Genomic DNA, 18,515 nt, shown 5'->3' with positions numbered 1-18,515 from the left:
CACCTTTGGTCTCATTTTTGTGAGTTCTTATGCACTAGAATTCATTGGATCAGGCCCTCCTGAAGTATATTTCCACTTGTGCAGAAACTTCAGAAAACCCCACTATGTGTTCCCATTCACATGGCATACCTAGGCATTTAAAAAAAAAAGTCCTACCTTTTAAGAGGTTTTTTGGAGCAGTCCTCTCAGCAGAATGTAAGCTACTCTGAACAATTTCAAAGGGTGTCTGTCCCCAAGACAAGTAGGGGCATAGCGAGTTACCTCTCATTCACAAACAATGCAAAGCTTCTCGATCTTTTACCCTTTGTTAGGGCAGCCAGTGTTCAAATCTAGTTTACAACTGACAATGAGATCTGCCAGCACAGTAAAGACAGGGTTAATTATGGTAAATATTAACTCGCCAGCCCCCTCCTTAAAATGACAGAGAATGGAAAAACATCAGTTTTTAGTAAAGAGCAAGTAAAATGGTAGAAATTAATTTTAATGAATTCCTCTCTGCCAATCTCTCCGCTGGCTACAAATTGCCCAACGAGTAGTATTCAAAACACTAACAACATCATACAAAGCCATCTACAACTCTACCACTGACTACATCTCAAAATATCACCCAAACCACCCCCTTTGCTTCTACCAAGACCTTCGGCTCTCTCGTCACCTCCTCACATGCTCGCCTCCAGGACTTCTTCAAAGTGTCTCCCATCCTCTGAAACCCCCTACCCCAATCTATCTGCTCATCTCCTACTCTGTCCACCTTTTAAGCGATCCTTGAAATCTCAGGGAAGCTTATTCCACCTAAACATAACTGTCCTTTTACTTCTTCCACTAACGCAATCTAAACAATTATAACCGTTTCTATCACTTGACTCTCCTACCAGATTGTAAGCTCTCATAAGCAGGGTCCTCCTAACCCTATTGTACTGAAATTGTATTGTTACTGTCTATCCCCTTTTTGTAAAGTGCTGCACAAACTGTTGGCGCTATATAAATCCTGTATATCATATTGTTTTTCTCTTATCCACAGCAAGTGTGTGCAGTGTGCCTCGAGGATTTTAAAGTGAAGGAAGAACTTGGACTGTGTCCTTGCACTCACGCCTTCCACACAAAGTAAGTCCCATTTAGAAAGAGTATGCAGTGCTCGCTACAAGAATAAGCAGATAAGGTCCCTCTGCATGATAACTCCAGCAACAATTTTGGATAGAGTGGAGAAGAATCTTGGTTTCTGTCAAGTTTCTTATTTCTGCCTTTGACCTCACTGCAGAGATTTCCCCTTACTGCCTGTCTCTATGACAAGGGGAAATGGGGTGCTGTTGTCACCAGGAGAGGAAGTCATGGGCAGCAATAAAAGCATTGCCAGAAGTTCTAAAATTACAGAATGTAAGGGCTTTTCTAAAAGATCAATTTCTATTCAATCAGGTAGGTTACTCACAGCAGGACTTTAGAGATGATTTGAGGATTTACAGCTGAGTGATACACAAATAAGCAACATTTGTGTCAGTAGTTAAGGTACTCGAATGCATTTTTAAGATTGAACACCGACTGAGTTTAGGGTCATTTTAATAAATCACCCCATGCTCCCAAGTACAACCCATCTGACATATGGCTTAGCTTTGTTCCCGATACAGCTATTTTTTCTCTAACATTGTCCTGGTTGGCTACACTTCATATGCACCATGGCCCCATTCATTCCTACGGGTAAGCCATACTTCAAGTTACTGCTGGAGGCTGCCATCAGAATGACTTACCCATAGGAATGCATCATGAAGAAGGGATGTCTACGACCTTGTCAGAGTATAGATAGCTGGATTGGGGAAGGAAGGTAAATATTTTCAGGTGGGCTGCACACGCAGAGTGAAGGGGTTTATTAAAGGACAACATTACTAAAAGGTAGTTTAGTTGTCTTTTAAAGGAAACCTGTCATCATGCTGATATGCTGCATTTGATTACCACCTTCTGAACATGCAAGTTACTTTTGGAGTCACTGACCTGGAATAAGTAGTCTGCAAGTGAAGTCATTTGTTTAAATTCTAATTAATCTCAGCTTTTGCTCTCTGCAGGTGCCTCATGAAATGGTTAGAGGTGCGGAACTCGTGTCCAATGTGCAATAAAACCATCTCAGTGCCATTACCAAGACCCTCTTTGGAAAACATGTGAAAGTGCGACAAGTGTACAGTTCAGTTGTTTCTATTGATCAGTTGCTGATTCACAACTATGTGGATAAGGAATGCAAGATGTACTGGCAATCAAGTGGCAGTTACACTTTTATACTGGCATAGCAAGGGCAAAGATGGGTATGCTCAGCTGCAGCACCGACAGCTACACATGAACATTAGGAGGATGCTTGCCTGGGCTATTTGGGGTGACAGCTACCTAATTGGATATGAGATTTTGCTTCTGAAATGAAACCCATAAATGGTAAACTGCATTACACATCAATCAGTTAGTATTAAGCTGCAGCTAAAAATAGATTAGGAAACCACGAAGACACACATAAAAGGGAACCTGAGAATCTTGTGAAGGTTGAAGTTGGTTGCAGGGCTGATAATCCAGAAGGAAAGGACATGGTATATTTACAGTAAAGCAAATGAAAGATAGAAAGTAGAAATGAAGAGTGCAGGAAGTGCTGTAAGGAAATGTGGTCAGATAATGTCAAAATGTTTTCTGAAAGGAAACCTGTCAAGACAGAAATATGTAGGCCGTCATTGCGGTCTTTTTTCTGAAACTGCCAATTCTCTGGTTGTCCTGCTTATGCCTTTAGTAGTCAGGAGGTATTTTAAAGGATCCTTAATTTATTCTCAATTTTAAGGCTATATAAGGCTTATTTGGTATACTGTTTTAACAAAAATCATGCTGCTTTGTTATTATAGATTGACAAATATGCTGTAATGGAAAAAGCTGTGATTTTAAATACTGTAATTGTATGACAAATATAGTTCTGAGCAATAACTAAGGATGAACAATGCTACCCTCAGGCTGTAGTAGCATCTGCAGGCTTATAAGGCCAATGGATTCTCCAGCCTGCATGTGGTCACTAGGTCATAGCTGACACAGCAATCACATGGTTGGGAACTGCTCCGATTGGTTCCCCATCATTAGTGGGGATTGGAGCTGTCAGTGTCAACTGGTCATTCTCAAAAATTGCAAGTTTATCCCCACGGCCGAACCGCCCCGCTGTTAACAGGCTTTTATGCTTCTTCTTAGTACAAGCAACTTGCATTTCGGGAGCAATCCAACAATGGCAGGCTACATATTGCAGAAGAGTTTTCCTTTAATTGGATAGGCTGCCCAGGGAACAAAATGTGAGGCCAACGTATTGTTATTTTCTTTCAGAAAGTTCTAGCAAGTAGATGAGCAGGGAGAGAGAACAGTGCATAGAAAGGATTGCCAGGTTTTCTGTTTGGATCTGATTAGTCTCATTATAGATAATAATTCTGCAGATGAAGTAATGTACAAAATCATAAGGAAGCTGCCAGTTTTTCTGTTAACGTATTTTGTATATACAGTGCTCCAAGTTCAGAATACAGGTACTACAGAACATTTCTAAACCCACAGTTCAGCCATTTGTGTTGCATTGTTTTTTTTTTGTCTCCATACTTATCACATTTAGGGATTGTTTACATCAGAATTTATATGCTGCTTTTATGGAAAACTCCATATGCTAATTTTCCCAGTGTGCTGGTACGAAAAGGCCTTATTAAAACTAATTTAATGTGCACTAGATGAGTTATTCTCCCCCCCCAACTTTGTGTGGCAAGGGGATCTCTCTCATCTGGTCAGCATAGGACATAGGAAGACTTTCTAGAAACAAGTGGGTGGCTTTAACCTTTCCAGGACTGAGACTGCTGGGGAAAAAATTTAGCCTGTCTACAAAAGCTATCTGCAAACTTATTTTGATGTTTTCATTGGACATTTCTTAAACTTTCAGTGTACTTACTTCACAAGGTATATCTGAAGTCATGGCATTTATTTATTGTGACATCTGAAACAGAAATCAGCAATGTACAAAACGCCAGTGATAATACAATAAAAGTTCTTCATCCTGGAAATTGACTCTTGGCTTTTTCCTCTGCGTGGCTTCTGAAGTTCTAATGTGGAACATCTGAATTTCATTATTTCTTACAGACAGAAAAAAGCCTAAAGGAAGCGGTTATATAAAAAGCCATGTGATTTACACAGCCACACAAACAAGTCTCTCAGGGAGGATTGTATAAAATGCGCATGTGCTATTTTCCACATCTGTACAATGTTAGTAAAGAGTCCTTTAGTGCAGATAGCTCTAGCTTGTGTCCACAGAACTCTTCGATTCGACGTATTGAAGAGCCTTCTCCTTCACAGCCTGAACGGTCTTCTCATTGCCGTGTTTCTTCTCATACTCTAGATAACGCTTGAAGAAAAATTTGATCTTTTTTGCTGCCAAACTGAGGTGGATAACGCGCTCAAATATCTCTCTGCAAAGAAATAGTGTACAAAAATTAGATTGGCATAAGAGATTATGTAAGTGGTACTTGTTTGATGATCAATACATCTATCAACCTACTTTTAGGTAGAATGGCATCTTGTGGCCCAAGTTAGCCCTTCGCTAAGAATATGTGTCCAAGATACTTAAACATCAAGGCCTCTGTACCATAATTTCTGACGCTATGTGTCAACTTGGGATTTTTGGTTGTTGCCACACCCGGCCTGTAGCATTTTGCACAGTATAAAATAAATACAAAGTCCAACAATGAGAGTGGGTACCCCTTAAATTGGCCACAGCAGATGTAGACCCAGGAACTCAAGTGCAAATATAGCTTTTGGAGCCCCTGATTTTTTTATTTTTTTTTCTGATTGACTGAATTTTCAGGTGGTTTAATTCTCCAATATTTACCAAAATACTAGCTTTGGCTGGACTGATCTAAAAAAAAACAGATATCCTATTAAAACATCTGCAAGATTCTTGTAAGGGCTTGTTCACACCAAGCGCGTTCCAGGAGCAGAGCAGTTACAGACCGGATCAATACTGTGTCTAATGTATTCCAATGGTATTTTGGCCTTTGGTTCACACTGCAGCGTTCAGTTTCAGAGCATGTAAAAAAAAAAAAACTGCAGCAAGCCCTATTTTACCTGCTCTGGAACGCATGCAAACACATCGCAAACGCACTGGAACACACTGAAAGCCCATTTTACACATATTTTTTACAAAAACGTGGCAAAAAACACTGCACTGCGTGTGCATAAACTCCTGCAGATCTGGTCTGCATTTGGTGCGAACAACCTCTTAAAGGCTTCATTTCAGAAGACAATAAAAAGGTGATTTTTGCAATGTAACAGTGGTATTTTTTTGTTATCAGAAGTGTACCTGCTGGATAGTAGAAAGGCTATAAAATTGTCCAATCACAGTGTCAGCAGGCCTAACTGTAGACATCTGCAGCATACTGTGAGCTGGCTTCTACAGCAGAACACAGATGTTCCAAAAGTATTGGGACACCCCTCCAAATCATTGGTTTCAGCTGTTCCAATCACCTACAGGGCCACCGGTGTATAAAATCAAGCACCTCGGCATGCAGACACTTCTACAAACATTTGTGAAAGAACGGATCGCTCTCAGGAGCTCAGCGAATTCAAGTGTGGTACCGTGATAGATTGCCACCTGTGTAATAAGTCCATCCGTGAAGTTTCCTTGGTACTAAATATTCCACGGTCACCTGTTAGCGGTATTATAACAAAGTGGAAGCAACTGGAAACAGCAACTCAGCCATGAAGTGGTAGGCCACGTAAAATGACAGAGGGGGGTAAGCGCATGCTGAAGCGCACAGTGCGCAAAAGTTTCCAACTGTCTGCGGAGTCAATAGCTACAGACCTCCAAACTTCGGGTGGCCTTCAGATTAGTACAACAGTGCGTAGAGAGCTTCATGGAATGGGTTTCCATGGCCGAGCAGCTGCATCCAAACCTTATATCACCAAGTGCAATGCAAAGCGTCGGATGCAGTGGTGTAAAGCACGCTGCCACTGGACTCTAGAGAAGAGGAGACGTGTTCTCTGGAGTGACTAATCACGCTTCTCTGTCTGGCAATCCGATGGATATGTCTGGGTTTGGTGGTTGGCAGGGGAACGGTACTTGCCTGACTGCATTGTGCCAAGTGTAAAGTTTGGTGAAGGGGGATTATGGTGTGGGGTTGTTTTTCAGGGGTTGGGCTTGGCCCCTTAGTTCCAGTGAAGGGAACGCTTAAGGCATCAGCATACCAAGACATTTTGGACAATTTCATGCTCCCAACTTTGTGGGAACAGTTTGGGGATGGCCCCCTCCTGTTCCAACATGACTGTGCACCAGTGCACAAAGCAAGGTCCATAAAGACATGGATGAGCGAGTTTGGGGTGGAGGAACTTGACTGGCCTGCACAGAGTCCTGACTTCAACCCGATAGAACACCTTTGGGATGAATTAGAGTGGAGACTGTGAGCCAGGCTTTCTCGTCCAACATCAGTACCTGACTTCACAAATGCGCTTCTGGAAGAATGGTCAAACATTCCCATAGACACACTCCTAAACCTTGTGGACAGCCAACTCAATATTGAACCCTACGGACTAAGACTGGGATGCCATTAAAGTTCTTGGCAAAAATAATACAACGTATTCTCCACTTACCTGATTTCTTTTTGGTTTTCATGCTTTACCATCATGTCGATATATACAGACCAGATGTCTGTTCGTTTTGGATAGCTGCTCAGTGTGCTTTCAAACAAAGCCTTGGCTCGCACAGGATCACCCAGGTTGAACTCTAACTGGGCAAACTTTGAAATTAAATCAACATCTAAAAAAAGGGGAGGAAAAAATTATTAAAAAAAAAAAAAAGTTCTTCTCTGAAACAGCTCAACTAAAAAGCCACTTATAGAACATTACCATATGGACTGTAAATGTGGTTCATATGTAACAAAAAGCTATTAGAATATTATGATAGTCAGTCTGTCAGTTCCCGGTCCAATATGTCAACGAGTGAAGAAAGAACTCAAACAATAGAATTATTTAAGATTTAATGATGGGTAATATACAGCTCTAAATAAAAGAATGTCAAATTCTACCTCTGATAAGTGTGATTGAAACTGCCAAGAAGCAAATGTAGATATAAATTATTCATACCCTAATATAAACAAATAATGGACTTTTATTAACTGTCATTTACCCAATGCAGATTTAAAGCAGCCTACAGACATTAGTTGGCAATCTAGGTGAACCCGACTTCTGTTTCAGTTAGTATGCACGCGTTCATCACCTTTCCACTTCAATAGTTATAGCTGGGGAATGACAGCTGCCTGCTGAGCCAACTGAATGTAAACACGGTAGGTAGTGGCTGGGAGCAAATTGCAATAGCAGGCTGGCTATTGCACCCACCCACTGCCTGTTGTCAATCAGCAGAGGAGGAAACTGAAGGAGAAAGCTCTCCTTCAGGTATGCTCCTTTGCTGATTGACAGCAGACGGGTGCAATAGCCACCCTGCCATTGCAATAACCAATAGCAGGCTGGCTGTTGCTCCCACCCGCCGGGAGCACAGTAAGGGGAGCAGACACGCATCAGAGGCGCAGTAGGGGAACCATCGAAGGCACAGCGGGGAGAAGGGGAAAGGAAAAGAGGAGCACAGGGAAGCTTGGGGGGGCACAGAGAAACAAAGGCACAGCAGGGGCACAATCAACTAATCGCAGAATCAACTAATTGATCATGAGAATCGTTGACAACGATTCTCATTATCGCTTAGTTGTTGTTGCCCTATCGCAATCAACTATGCACACATGACCCAGGTGCTGAATGAAAGATATTACTACAAACATGCTAGGGCTACATATGTCGCTCTTTTTAAAAAAAATATTCACCTACACAAGACATTGGTAAATGATCATTGAATATCATTAATAAGACGTTAATACTCACGCTCTTTTTCTGGAACACATTTCAGTGCCCGCTGCAATAGGCGATGAGCAGACTCTGACTGGCCTTGCTTAAGAAGAAACGTGGCATATTTCCAATACACAGACTTTTCCTGTTTGAATCGCTTTATCATTGTGTTGAACAGCTCACCTGCCTCCTTAAAACAGGAAAATGTTATTTACCACAAGTGAAGAGGTTGTCTTCAAGTGCAATTAATCAGAACTGATATTTTATTTAGGGTTTACAGAAACCACTGCTAAAAAATAAATGAAATAATGCATAATCAGTTAATAAAAAGTCTGCCTTCAGAGACCCCCCCCCCCAACAAGGTGCCACCATCTTGCACCTCACAATGCAGGCAGATATTGCCAGGCTGTCCATTACAACCCATAAACCAGAGACACATCTGCCTTTCCATTGACAGTCACAAATTTCTGCAGGGCACTAGGAATATGTTAGCATTGGACACGAAAGCTTAGCAAAACATCATTTTCATGCAAGTTCAGTCCTTGTGTTTTGAGGAAAAATGTTTTACCTTAAACTTTTCTGACTTTATGTAAATGTCCACAAAGTGCTGGAATGCTTTTAATGGATCGTTGTACTGAACGGCTCGTTCAAACACCTTCAGTAAGGTCTCTTCTGTGCCATATGTATTTTCCATGTTCAGCATGGCCACCCATACATTAAGCTTTTCCTGCTCCTCCCTGCAAGCACAATGGGTTAGTATATTCAAGTGTATATCAGGGCAAAATACATTTAAATTAAAAAAACACACATGCAGTACATCTCTCCAATACATGTGTATTTGCCCATGTTTTATTCCTTTAAAGACCCTGCAAGTACAGAAAATACCTATTAATATGCCACAAATGCACTCCGCTCCTCCTGTTGTCGACTGACAAAACACAGCATTTTTGTGGTGTCAGCCCTGCCCAGTTTTCATTTGCTAAACTATTCATCCACTCCCACTGTGTTTATTTCCAAAACATTGGCATTAATTAACTTGTATTCCTAAGAACTAGGAGAGCTAAATAGACTGAGAAAACTAGGGTTGCACATATACCAAGTACAGTAATCGGTACGAGTACATGTACCGATACTTTTGACCTCCAAGACTACACTAGAGAAAATTCAAAAATTAGGAGGCAGCTGTCATTTGTAAGGAGCACACGGAGCTTCTGGGATTTGTGCATCTCTGCTTTAATGTACGATTTTGTTTTTATAAATATAAAGGGATGCACCGATACCAGTTTTGCGAGTACTGATACATTTTTGCTTATTATCATGTGACAGTTTTTCTAAAACAATACAGACTGATGATTTCAGGACAGTGGTGGAGTGCCAGAGCCAGGTCCCAGCTGCAACCGCTGCAACCCTGGTAGTTCTCATGAAAATGCCAAGTATCTGCACTGGTACTCAAAAAGTATCTGTGCATCCCTAGAGAAAAACACAAGGGAGCTCCGGCCACAGGACAGCTTTGAATTTCTGACAAGATCAACAGGTATTTTTTGCACTTGCCAAACAAAAGGTTTAAACATGTTCTATTACATGTGTTTTCTTGCATTTGCCCTCTCTGCTTGAGTTGAAGATGGTTCCAAACGACCATCTCATCTTCTCCATCAGCTTTTTTCTCATCTGCTAAAGGCATCTGTTTAAGTGTAGAAGCTAAAAGGTTTACAAATATCTTACAGAATCCCTCCCATGCCTCCACATTAAGAAAGGATGGCCAGAAATGCATGATCCTGACCAAATATTAAGCTCTTTATGGAGGTACTCGTAAGAGACAACAATGAACACTTGACATTCGACATTAGACAATGCACATTAGACATACACTCCCAGAGATTTTACAACTTGCTGGGAAATCACAGTTTAAGCTGGCTGATCCTTCCCTTTTCTTAGGAGTAAGGATAGTGATATTTGTGGAATTAAGGTGGTCAAGCATGTAGCACAGGTAACAGCAGAGGGTCCTGGTGTTGCAAATGATGGATGGATATCACCCAGACTATCCTTCTCAGGGGAACATCTGCCCCATCTATGGCTATCCAAACTCTGAACAGGGATCATTTTTATGCCACAAGAACAGGCTGCTATGGGTATGGAGGCCACCTCAAGCTGTCTGCACTTTATAGCTACAGCAGGTATCCTCCCTCCTAATAATAAAGGATTGTAAGAACAGAAGTGCTAGAGAATGGGTTCCATGAGGCTCTGTTTATGTTACCTACTCAGGCAATGAAAGTATATTTTACTTGTGATCGCATCACCTGAAGTAAATAGTCTGCAGCGCTCTTTCTGCCACAGCTCGTGCTTGCTCCAGCTCTGTGGCCTGGAGGTGGAAATCCATGTATTGAATCCAGTTAGCAGAGATGTTAGGCGAGCCAATGACGAGGCGTTCAAATTCATTAACGGACTTTGGTTCCTGACTTGTATCTGTGGCATCTTTTCCAGCTTGTTTCTTCACTTTTTCCTGTTTTGTCTGGCTGCTCTTTTTCTGAAATGTGCATGCAAGCAGTTTTCACAGTAAATACTTTATTATACTGAACAATGTCTTTATAAATACAATTAGCATTACCAAGCAGACAAAATACCACACCGGCATCCACCACTCTAACATTAGCCTGTTCAGTGCGAACAATTAAAAAGGTAAAAGAGCCGAGTCCTGCAGGACACAAGTTTTACTGAAATCGATTACTGTAACCAAGTCTCAGGGTTTATGTATTTATGCATGTCGGCGGGCAGGCAGTTAAAAAAGAACAATGTAGCTTCTGTATTCAGTTTTTAGTAATCCGTGCTTCACAGATCAGTGTTATTTCCCAAATCAGAAATAAGTTAAAGCTTTAGGTCATCTCAGTGAGGACACGAAGATTGCATAGATACTCCAGATAATATCAACTGGGTACCAAGTGTGTAATTCACATCATATCTCACAGCAATAACACTTGTATCACAAATGATCGGCCAATTTTGTACTGAAAGATGGCGAGCCCATTTAAAAACCAGGAGAAAGCTATTAAAGTTGTTGGAGTTGGCTCACAAGACCTACAAATCATCACAATGAAAGAAGAACATGTATGCCAAGTTTTGCAGATATGTCTATGCCGCATGGTGACAAAACACTCAATTTATACAAGTCACTTGTATACAACTATATTATTAGCAGAAAAATAGTTACTTTTGCAGCCAAATTGGGATAACACCTACTTTATATTTGTTACATGTTACCAGTTACACTGCATAACTGGGGAGTTAATGTTTTACCATAATCAATCCTGTCTGTATTATCCTGATAGATCTCAGTATCAGTTGTAAACTAGATTTGAACACTATCTGTCCTAACAAAGGGTTGAAGATATCAGGGCTTGTGTTCTGCATTATGTGTCATATGAGAGGAAACTGAGCCTGTCCATGCTTTGTCCCCCTCCAGTTTCACTTTTAAATTTGTTCAGAGTAACCCGCAGTTTGCCCAATGGTCCGTTTCAAAGAAACAACTAGAAAGGCAAGAATAAAGTCTAGGTAAGCTGTGTATATTGTAACACCTATGCAAATAATGGGGTTCTCTCAAATTTCATTGCAAAAGTGGGGCTACTACCGTCTGCTATTATCTCACGCTAATCAAATGGTTGAAGTTAACAGGTACAATGATATCACCAGCACTTTGTAAAGCTAAAATTCTGGGAAACAAGCCGGTCCACCCAATGGCTGCCACTACTGTCAAACTGGTGAGAAACTTGCAAAGCACAAAAACTAGTGAAAATGCTTTAGGAAAACAGACTTCAAAGAATGTATAATAAAAAAAAGCAAAAAGGAAAAAACAATAACCAGTTGAAATATGAAATGATAACTCAATATCCAAGACCTGTCAATGCATAGATTAAATAAACCTTCTGTACCTTGGGGCGCTCCTCTTCATCTTCCTCACTGTCTGAGCGGCTTTCCTTTCCATCGGTTAAAGGAGTTTTGAGAGTATTTAGACTGACGTCCCAAGAAAAGCCGGAGGAAACCTGCAGCCGAGGTGGGGGAGACTTACTGCCAGCTTCTTTCTATGGTACACACAAAAAAAAAAAAAAATCAAACAAAACATTCACAAAAAAAATCCAACATTTTATTTTGCAAGCAAAGCTGATAAACATGGTGTATTTGCCTCTTTTTCCACAAGAACATTAGAATTGTAAAATCATAGCTTTGCATTTCTTTCCTACTTTTAAAAAGTATAGGATGGTGCACTTTTGATGCCACAAATTTCTAAAAGACACCCAAAAGAACCCCAGATCTCACCAGAAGATGTCTTCTCCTGAGACCCAGGCTGCTCTGCATTCCCTGGGATCTCACCAGAAGGAGTGCAAAGTCACCTTCATTTGGTTGCCGTTGGTGGAAGATGGGACTAAGGCGAGTATGTAATCTAACTTTATAACATATGTTAAGTAATATTAGGCAGTGATTTCTATAAGTGAAGGGCCCAGACCTCAAACAGACCTTGCACTTAACTACAATGTTTACAGACCCATATGATGATTACTCTCCGCTAGTAACAGGATAATAATCATGAATGTACAAACTCCTGACAGTAACCCACCATTGCTGAGCTAATGCTGCCTAATATGGGCAATAATAAAAGTGAAGGATGTCAGAACAATAATACGCAAGTCAAACTGAAACAATCCACCAATGTATGAATCTGACAGACAGGATGGTAGCTAAACTTTTAAAAACAAAAAACAATAAAGATAAATAAAAATTAGCAATAACAGTAAACAACAAGGTGCTTAATAGCAACAACAAACCTTTAGAAAACAAAATATTAGAAATAACGACAATATTTATGATGAAATTATGATAAATACTATTCGCTAACCTTAACCTCATTTTCCGTCTCCTGTTCTCGGTAATGAACCTCAACTCCACTGTCTTCATCATCCTGTGACTGCCGGGATTTCTTCTTGTTAGGGATCTAACAATTGGCAAGTATAAAAAGAGTTATTGAGGGATGATTTTATTTTACCTCTTACTCAAACCAGTAACTAAAAGACAATACTTTATAGCCACAAAGTGGAACAGCAGTGCACCATTGGTGTGATTAAGTGTTTGGCAGCTTTATTAAATGACGTTTTAGTTTAAATGTTGCCCATAACTGGTCATATTTTTCTTTTTGTCGCTCTTTTATTCATAAAAAAACAACACAAACATTTAATTGGCTGCAGTATTCAACTGTGTATGTAGAAACTAAGATAAATGTTACTACCTCTCTGCGCTTTAGTGTTCAATCTGATTCAATAAAACTGGCCAATCATTCATATACTCTGAACACTCACAGCCGGTCACAGAGTGCAGCTGTGTTGAACTTTGCAGAAAATACAGGCAGACACTCAGTTTAATACTATGCATTACAAAGCAGTCATCTAGAACAGTGCCGGTTTGTGTCAGGAGCACTGAAAGCCTTTCTCTACGGAGTCACCCTCTGTGGGTCACATGTGCTACATCACCATTCATACACAATACCTTGTCTTCACTTTCAGTGTCTGTCCGTCTTCTCTTGTTTTTATCTCCCTTCTTGCACCTTAAGGTGAAGCCAGCAGACTCTGGAATAATATCAGGATTTCCAGTATCCTTAGAAAGAAGTGACAGCTCTAAGTGATTCTCCTCTTTATCTATGCTAAAAAGAGAGAGAGAGAAAAAAAAAAGGCACATTACAAACAATGGATGCCTAAACGAGTAATCTACCCTAGTGGCTACTCTCCAATAAGACATGGTGTCTTTAGAATCTGATCCTATAATGTGAGCTCCAGAATAACCTGGACTGAATATTTAAAAATCATTTTCCAGCAGGTATACTGAGATTTCTTAAATGAGCATTTGAGCAATTAGGGCTGGGTTCGGTTGCTTAAATTTAGGGATGCACCGACACTAGTGACGAGAGAGCATGGAGCCGGCTTCCTGATACTGGAAGTATCGGGCTAGGCATCGGAGTATTTGGGCGAATATGAGTACTCGCCCAAATACTCAGCACCGATACTAGTATCAGTGCATCCCTACTTAAATTAGCTGTAAGTGCACAGCAACATGTTACTGTACTCATTAGTTCTTAGGGGGAGTCATATGGGCTGCTATAGGCTGAAAACTTGAACATCCATTTTTTTTTCCCCTACCCAAATGATCCGCTTGTTAAAGTGAACTTGTATGTCAAAATAGAAAGGCTGCCATTGCTGACCTTCTCCTGAAAATGCTACTTGTCTGGCTGTTTGGCCTCCTTGACACTGACCGAGAGCAAATATGCAGATCAGGAAAATCATAACTTTAATATGAATATTTATTCCAGACTTGGAACTAAAAAAAAAGTACTGAAGCCCCTAGATTAGCAGCTGGGTATTTTGCTGATGTTGAACTTTAACGTGTATGTAAACCCCAACTCCTTACTCTCTTTTGTTCTACTAAATATACAACTGGAAGTGTTTGCTATATCGGTTAGAGAAGTGCAAACAAACCCGTTGATCTGGACAGAAATACAGGAGGTGTCCTCTGCACACGTCCTCTTATCTCAAAGAGCTCCTAGTTCTTTTTTGGACTACAAAATGATTAGCCTTTATGTTGTGTAGGTCTGAGAGTGGAAGTGGTTGAGTTTGACAGACCAGATACAACAGACACAGAGGGGTGACATTCCTCAGTACACAAAAAAAGCTATATGTTGCCAGCACACAAGATTTAAGTTGAGTGCATTTCTGGCAGATCAATAGGCATTTGTCTGTACTTGCAGGGTCTTTAAAGGTATAAAGAATGGGGAAATGTGCATGTGTTGCAGAGATGTACTGCATATGTTTGGAGGGGCAGCTGAGGAGGCCCTCGTAACATACGAAGGAGAGGTTTGTGTGACATCCAAGAAGTGTTCCCCTTTAGCATCAAGAAAGAATCTTTGCAAGCCTTACTTGGAGAAACAGCCATTCAGATCCATCTTTCGCTGCATTGAATTGGACTCGGTCAGAACTTACAAAACCCAGGTCTCTTTTTTTTATTCTTTTTTATTTTACTCTTATTTCCGACTCTTTTTATGTATATTTTTTCTGCACCGTTTCTTTTTTTTTCAAGCCTCCGTGAAGAGTGCTACTGTATAGTGAAATCTGTCACATTCCCGTCTTAAAGTACAGTGGTATCATAGGATTTAAGTTTTGAATTGTCACAGCATTTGCCGAGAATGGTGCACGTTTCCATTAAAACATATAGCGGCAGCTACTATTTGGGTGTTTAAAGGGTTAACTGGAGAGTTAAACAACCCTAGTAATGATCGCCCTCAGTCTGCTAGGCTCAGAATGTTGTCCTGCGAGCTGTGAAATCTCTGTGCAGGGTGAGGCTGGGAGTGGTATCGCCACGTCCTTGTGACGGTACGTTCGGTTTGGAACTGCGTATAGTCACATGTTATTGACGTGCAGCGGGTTCGGACCGGGGTCTCTGTTACATGGTCTTCTGTACAGGAAATGAGCTCTTTGTCACCATGTAAAAGGCATACTGAAGCAAGCTGCATAGAAAAATCTGAATGATTTCAGCAAGATAAAGGTGAGAGATACATTTCAGGATGTATTTGCCTCTGGCTGGAATTCGGCTTTAAGTCTTCCCTTGCATTGGAATAATTCCACCATAGGCTGCAAGACATGGGGTACACCCACCCTCTTATTCCCATAATTTCTATAAAAGTATAAAGGAAACAACTTACGAAATAACCTTGGCAGTAAGCAACTTTCCTTCAAAAATGTGCGGCTTATACATCTCTAGATCTTTAACATAATAAGAGGTAATATTCTTGAACAAAATATGACCATCAGTTGAGCTGGATATCCTGTAGTAAGAGCACAGTAATATGGTCAGTCTTTTGTCATGCACATACATGAAGCCACATGACTAAACAACCTGTATATACATACTTCAAAAACACTCCTTTCGCTGTAATTCCACTGACAAAACCTTTAACGAGCTGCCCTTCCTTCAGACAGTCAATAGAAGGAATGTCTTCATCTATCTGTTTGCTGACACTTTTAGGATTTGTTCTGTGAGATGAGAAGAATATGAAATTCAAGGTTACTCAAAAAAGTAAACATGCATCAATATTCACTGATTGAAGTACTGCACACATAAACTGATCCATCCCAATATCTAGTCAATATCAAAATACATTTGTATTTACCTTAAAATCCTTTTCTTAAATCCCATTAAAAAAGGACACAGAAGTGTTACACCATCAGGTTATACTGATGTCTACAGGAGGATTGGACAACCCTCCTACAACCAGCATGACTCAGTTTTGCAGCACTACCCTACCCACACAAAGGGAAATCTCCTTCTGATGCACTGGAGCTGAACCAAGGGGCAGATGGTGAGAGGTTGAAACTGAAGGAAGATCTGGGCCTCAATACCACCTTGACTTGTGCAAGACCAGACAGGTTGTTTATAGGATAAGGCCGCCAGCCGTAAAACCACCTTGTGGGTAGGAGTGGAAAGACAAGTATCTTTGGTGGATTTAAAAGGGGGGGGGGGTAACAATTTCAAATTACCAACCAATGTATCATAATGTGGTTTAATATGGCATTACTAACAATGTGCTAAGGACGCCAATGCAGAAATCGACCACTTACCGAGATTCTCTTAGGGACACATCTATTTTACTTCCAACAGTGAGTATGCAACACCTAAAAAATGAAGAGAACATGATCAAAGTTGGGCTTAAATTCACAGTGATTTTTTAATGTTCTCCTCATGGGAACAAATGAAGAACTCATGATATGAAAGTCTGCTTGAATTATGGACCGATTCGAAACAATGACATTCACACACATTTGTTTTCCTTTAGATACGCTTTACAGTTATTCTGTCCCAGCCCAGTTTGAAGGAGGACTCCCTCTGTACACAAAGTTTAAATACTAGAAAGCAGTAGACCATTTGTTTACTGCTCAATAATTTTGGATAATATAAAAAAGTCGCCCACTTTCAGAGGTTGCCTCACAAAAAAAAATATTGCGTCTCGCCTTAGCTTTCTTTCAATGCAATCAGTCGGCCTCATGTAGAAATTTCTTGTGGCGCTTCTCACATACATCTGGATTGGACACATCCAAGGCTCCACTTGGACTGATCACTTTGCCTTGAGCGGAGCCTCAGCTATACCTATCCAACACCTGGATCCATACATAACTGCAACTGCTACAAATGACGCAGCACTGTCTCCTACTTGCATTAGATGCTATCACAGTAGTAATACGATACTAGGCATTTTCATGAGAACTACCATGGTTGCAGCTGGGACCTGGCTCTGGCGCTCCACCACTGTCCTGAAATCATTAGTCTGTATTGTTTTAGAAAACTGTCGCAGGACAACAAAAATGTACCAGTAATTGTACTCGCAAAACTGGTATCTATTGCATCCCTTTATATTTATAAAAACAAAATCATACATTAAAACAGAGATGTACAAATCCCAGGAGCTCCGTATGATCCTTACAAATGACAGCTGCCTCCTAACTTTTTAATTTTTCTCTAGTCTAGTCTTGGAGCTGGAAAAGTATCTGTACATGTACCGAACTTGGTATCGGTGCATTCCTAGTAATAACATGTACTGAGCATTTGAACTTGAATGACTTTTCATAGGCCTATCGAACATGCAATACTTAATTTGCACCAGTATTAACAAAAAAACAAACCCCAAAAACAAAACCATTTGCCTACCTTACAAACATTCCAACGGTGAACTTCTCCAGGGAGACCTCATCATAGCAGTCGTTTAACTGAAAGAAATTAGCTCTCCCGGTCTTTCCAAATGGTAAGGTTATCTGTAGGCCTAAACTGGGAAGTACACTCTTCACACAGCCATAAGTGACACAACCCTCTGTCAGAGTGTGGATGTCTATAAAGAAAAATGTGTATTTCAGTAAGTACCACATGTCCAGTTTTCAACATTTATTTTTACAGTTATCACAATACCCTTGTACACATTTGTATTCAAGAGAAAAGTATAGTATACAGCATGTTCATCACACATTCTACATTATAACCTAAAAGAAATTTCTGATACTGACTTACTCCTCCCTATTTTGTTACCACATTAAATGTATAGCTGCATGAATTAGCCATAAAAGACAGGAACATCAGTCACTATTAGTGACTCTACCCAACTACCAAGAAAAGATGTCAGCCCCGCACTAGACTTGCATTGTAAGAAGCAGTAAAGCGCCAACAACCATGTAACACTACATATGTAACAAGCAAAATGACTGCATTGATGTATATCTGACAAGGTTATTTACATCAGGTGATCGCCAACATGTATATCTATAGTAAAATACATAAAAAAATTAACCGCTTCTCGGCCAGCCGTTGTAAAAAAAACGCCGGCTGGTAGCTTCCTGGATCTGAGCGGGCGTTTTTAAACATCCTGTCACCCGCACGAGAGCGGAAAACTGCCAAAATGTAAAAAAACATGCAGCGATACCTGTTTACATACAAGCGATCCGCCGGCTATAGCGCACAATTTTAAAGCTTGACATGTTTGGTGTCTATTTACCCGACGTGACCCCATCTTTTATATTCTACCCAAAAATTGGGTGATAATAATTGATTTAATTAATGTAAAAAAAAAATGATACGCA

General features: G+C 40.4%; 1 protein-coding gene across 1 annotated transcript in view; it reads right to left on the bottom strand.

Moving 5' to 3' along the window:
• Positions 1-3,923: 3,923 nt before the first annotated feature.
• Positions 3,924-18,515, bottom strand: part of PDCD11 (programmed cell death 11) — a 45,329-nt gene continuing 30,737 nt past the window's right edge. Inside the window, exons 25-37 of the mRNA XM_018553419.1 lie at positions 17,596-17,773; positions 16,512-16,565; positions 15,804-15,926; positions 15,596-15,718; positions 13,393-13,546; positions 12,745-12,844; positions 12,172-12,204; positions 11,787-11,929; positions 10,161-10,387; positions 8,432-8,600; positions 7,900-8,053; positions 6,622-6,787; positions 3,924-4,445 (exon numbers count right to left, since the gene is read on the bottom strand). Of these exons, the coding sequence (XP_018408921.1) occupies positions 4,274-4,445; positions 6,622-6,787; positions 7,900-8,053; positions 8,432-8,600; positions 10,161-10,387; positions 11,787-11,929; positions 12,172-12,204; positions 12,745-12,844; positions 13,393-13,546; positions 15,596-15,718; positions 15,804-15,926; positions 16,512-16,565; positions 17,596-17,773 (1,796 nt within the window). The 3' untranslated portion in view covers positions 3,924-4,273. The remainder of the gene's footprint in view (positions 4,446-6,621; positions 6,788-7,899; positions 8,054-8,431; positions 8,601-10,160; positions 10,388-11,786; positions 11,930-12,171; positions 12,205-12,744; positions 12,845-13,392; positions 13,547-15,595; positions 15,719-15,803; positions 15,927-16,511; positions 16,566-17,595; positions 17,774-18,515) is intronic.

Source organism: Nanorana parkeri, unplaced genomic scaffold (genome assembly GCF_000935625.1).
Source record: "Nanorana parkeri isolate BGI_ZX_2015 unplaced genomic scaffold, ASM93562v1 scaffold119, whole genome shotgun sequence".
Classification (NCBI taxonomy): Eukaryota; Metazoa; Chordata; class Amphibia; order Anura; family Dicroglossidae; genus Nanorana; species Nanorana parkeri.
This window is presented reverse-complemented; position numbering and strand designations above follow the sequence as displayed.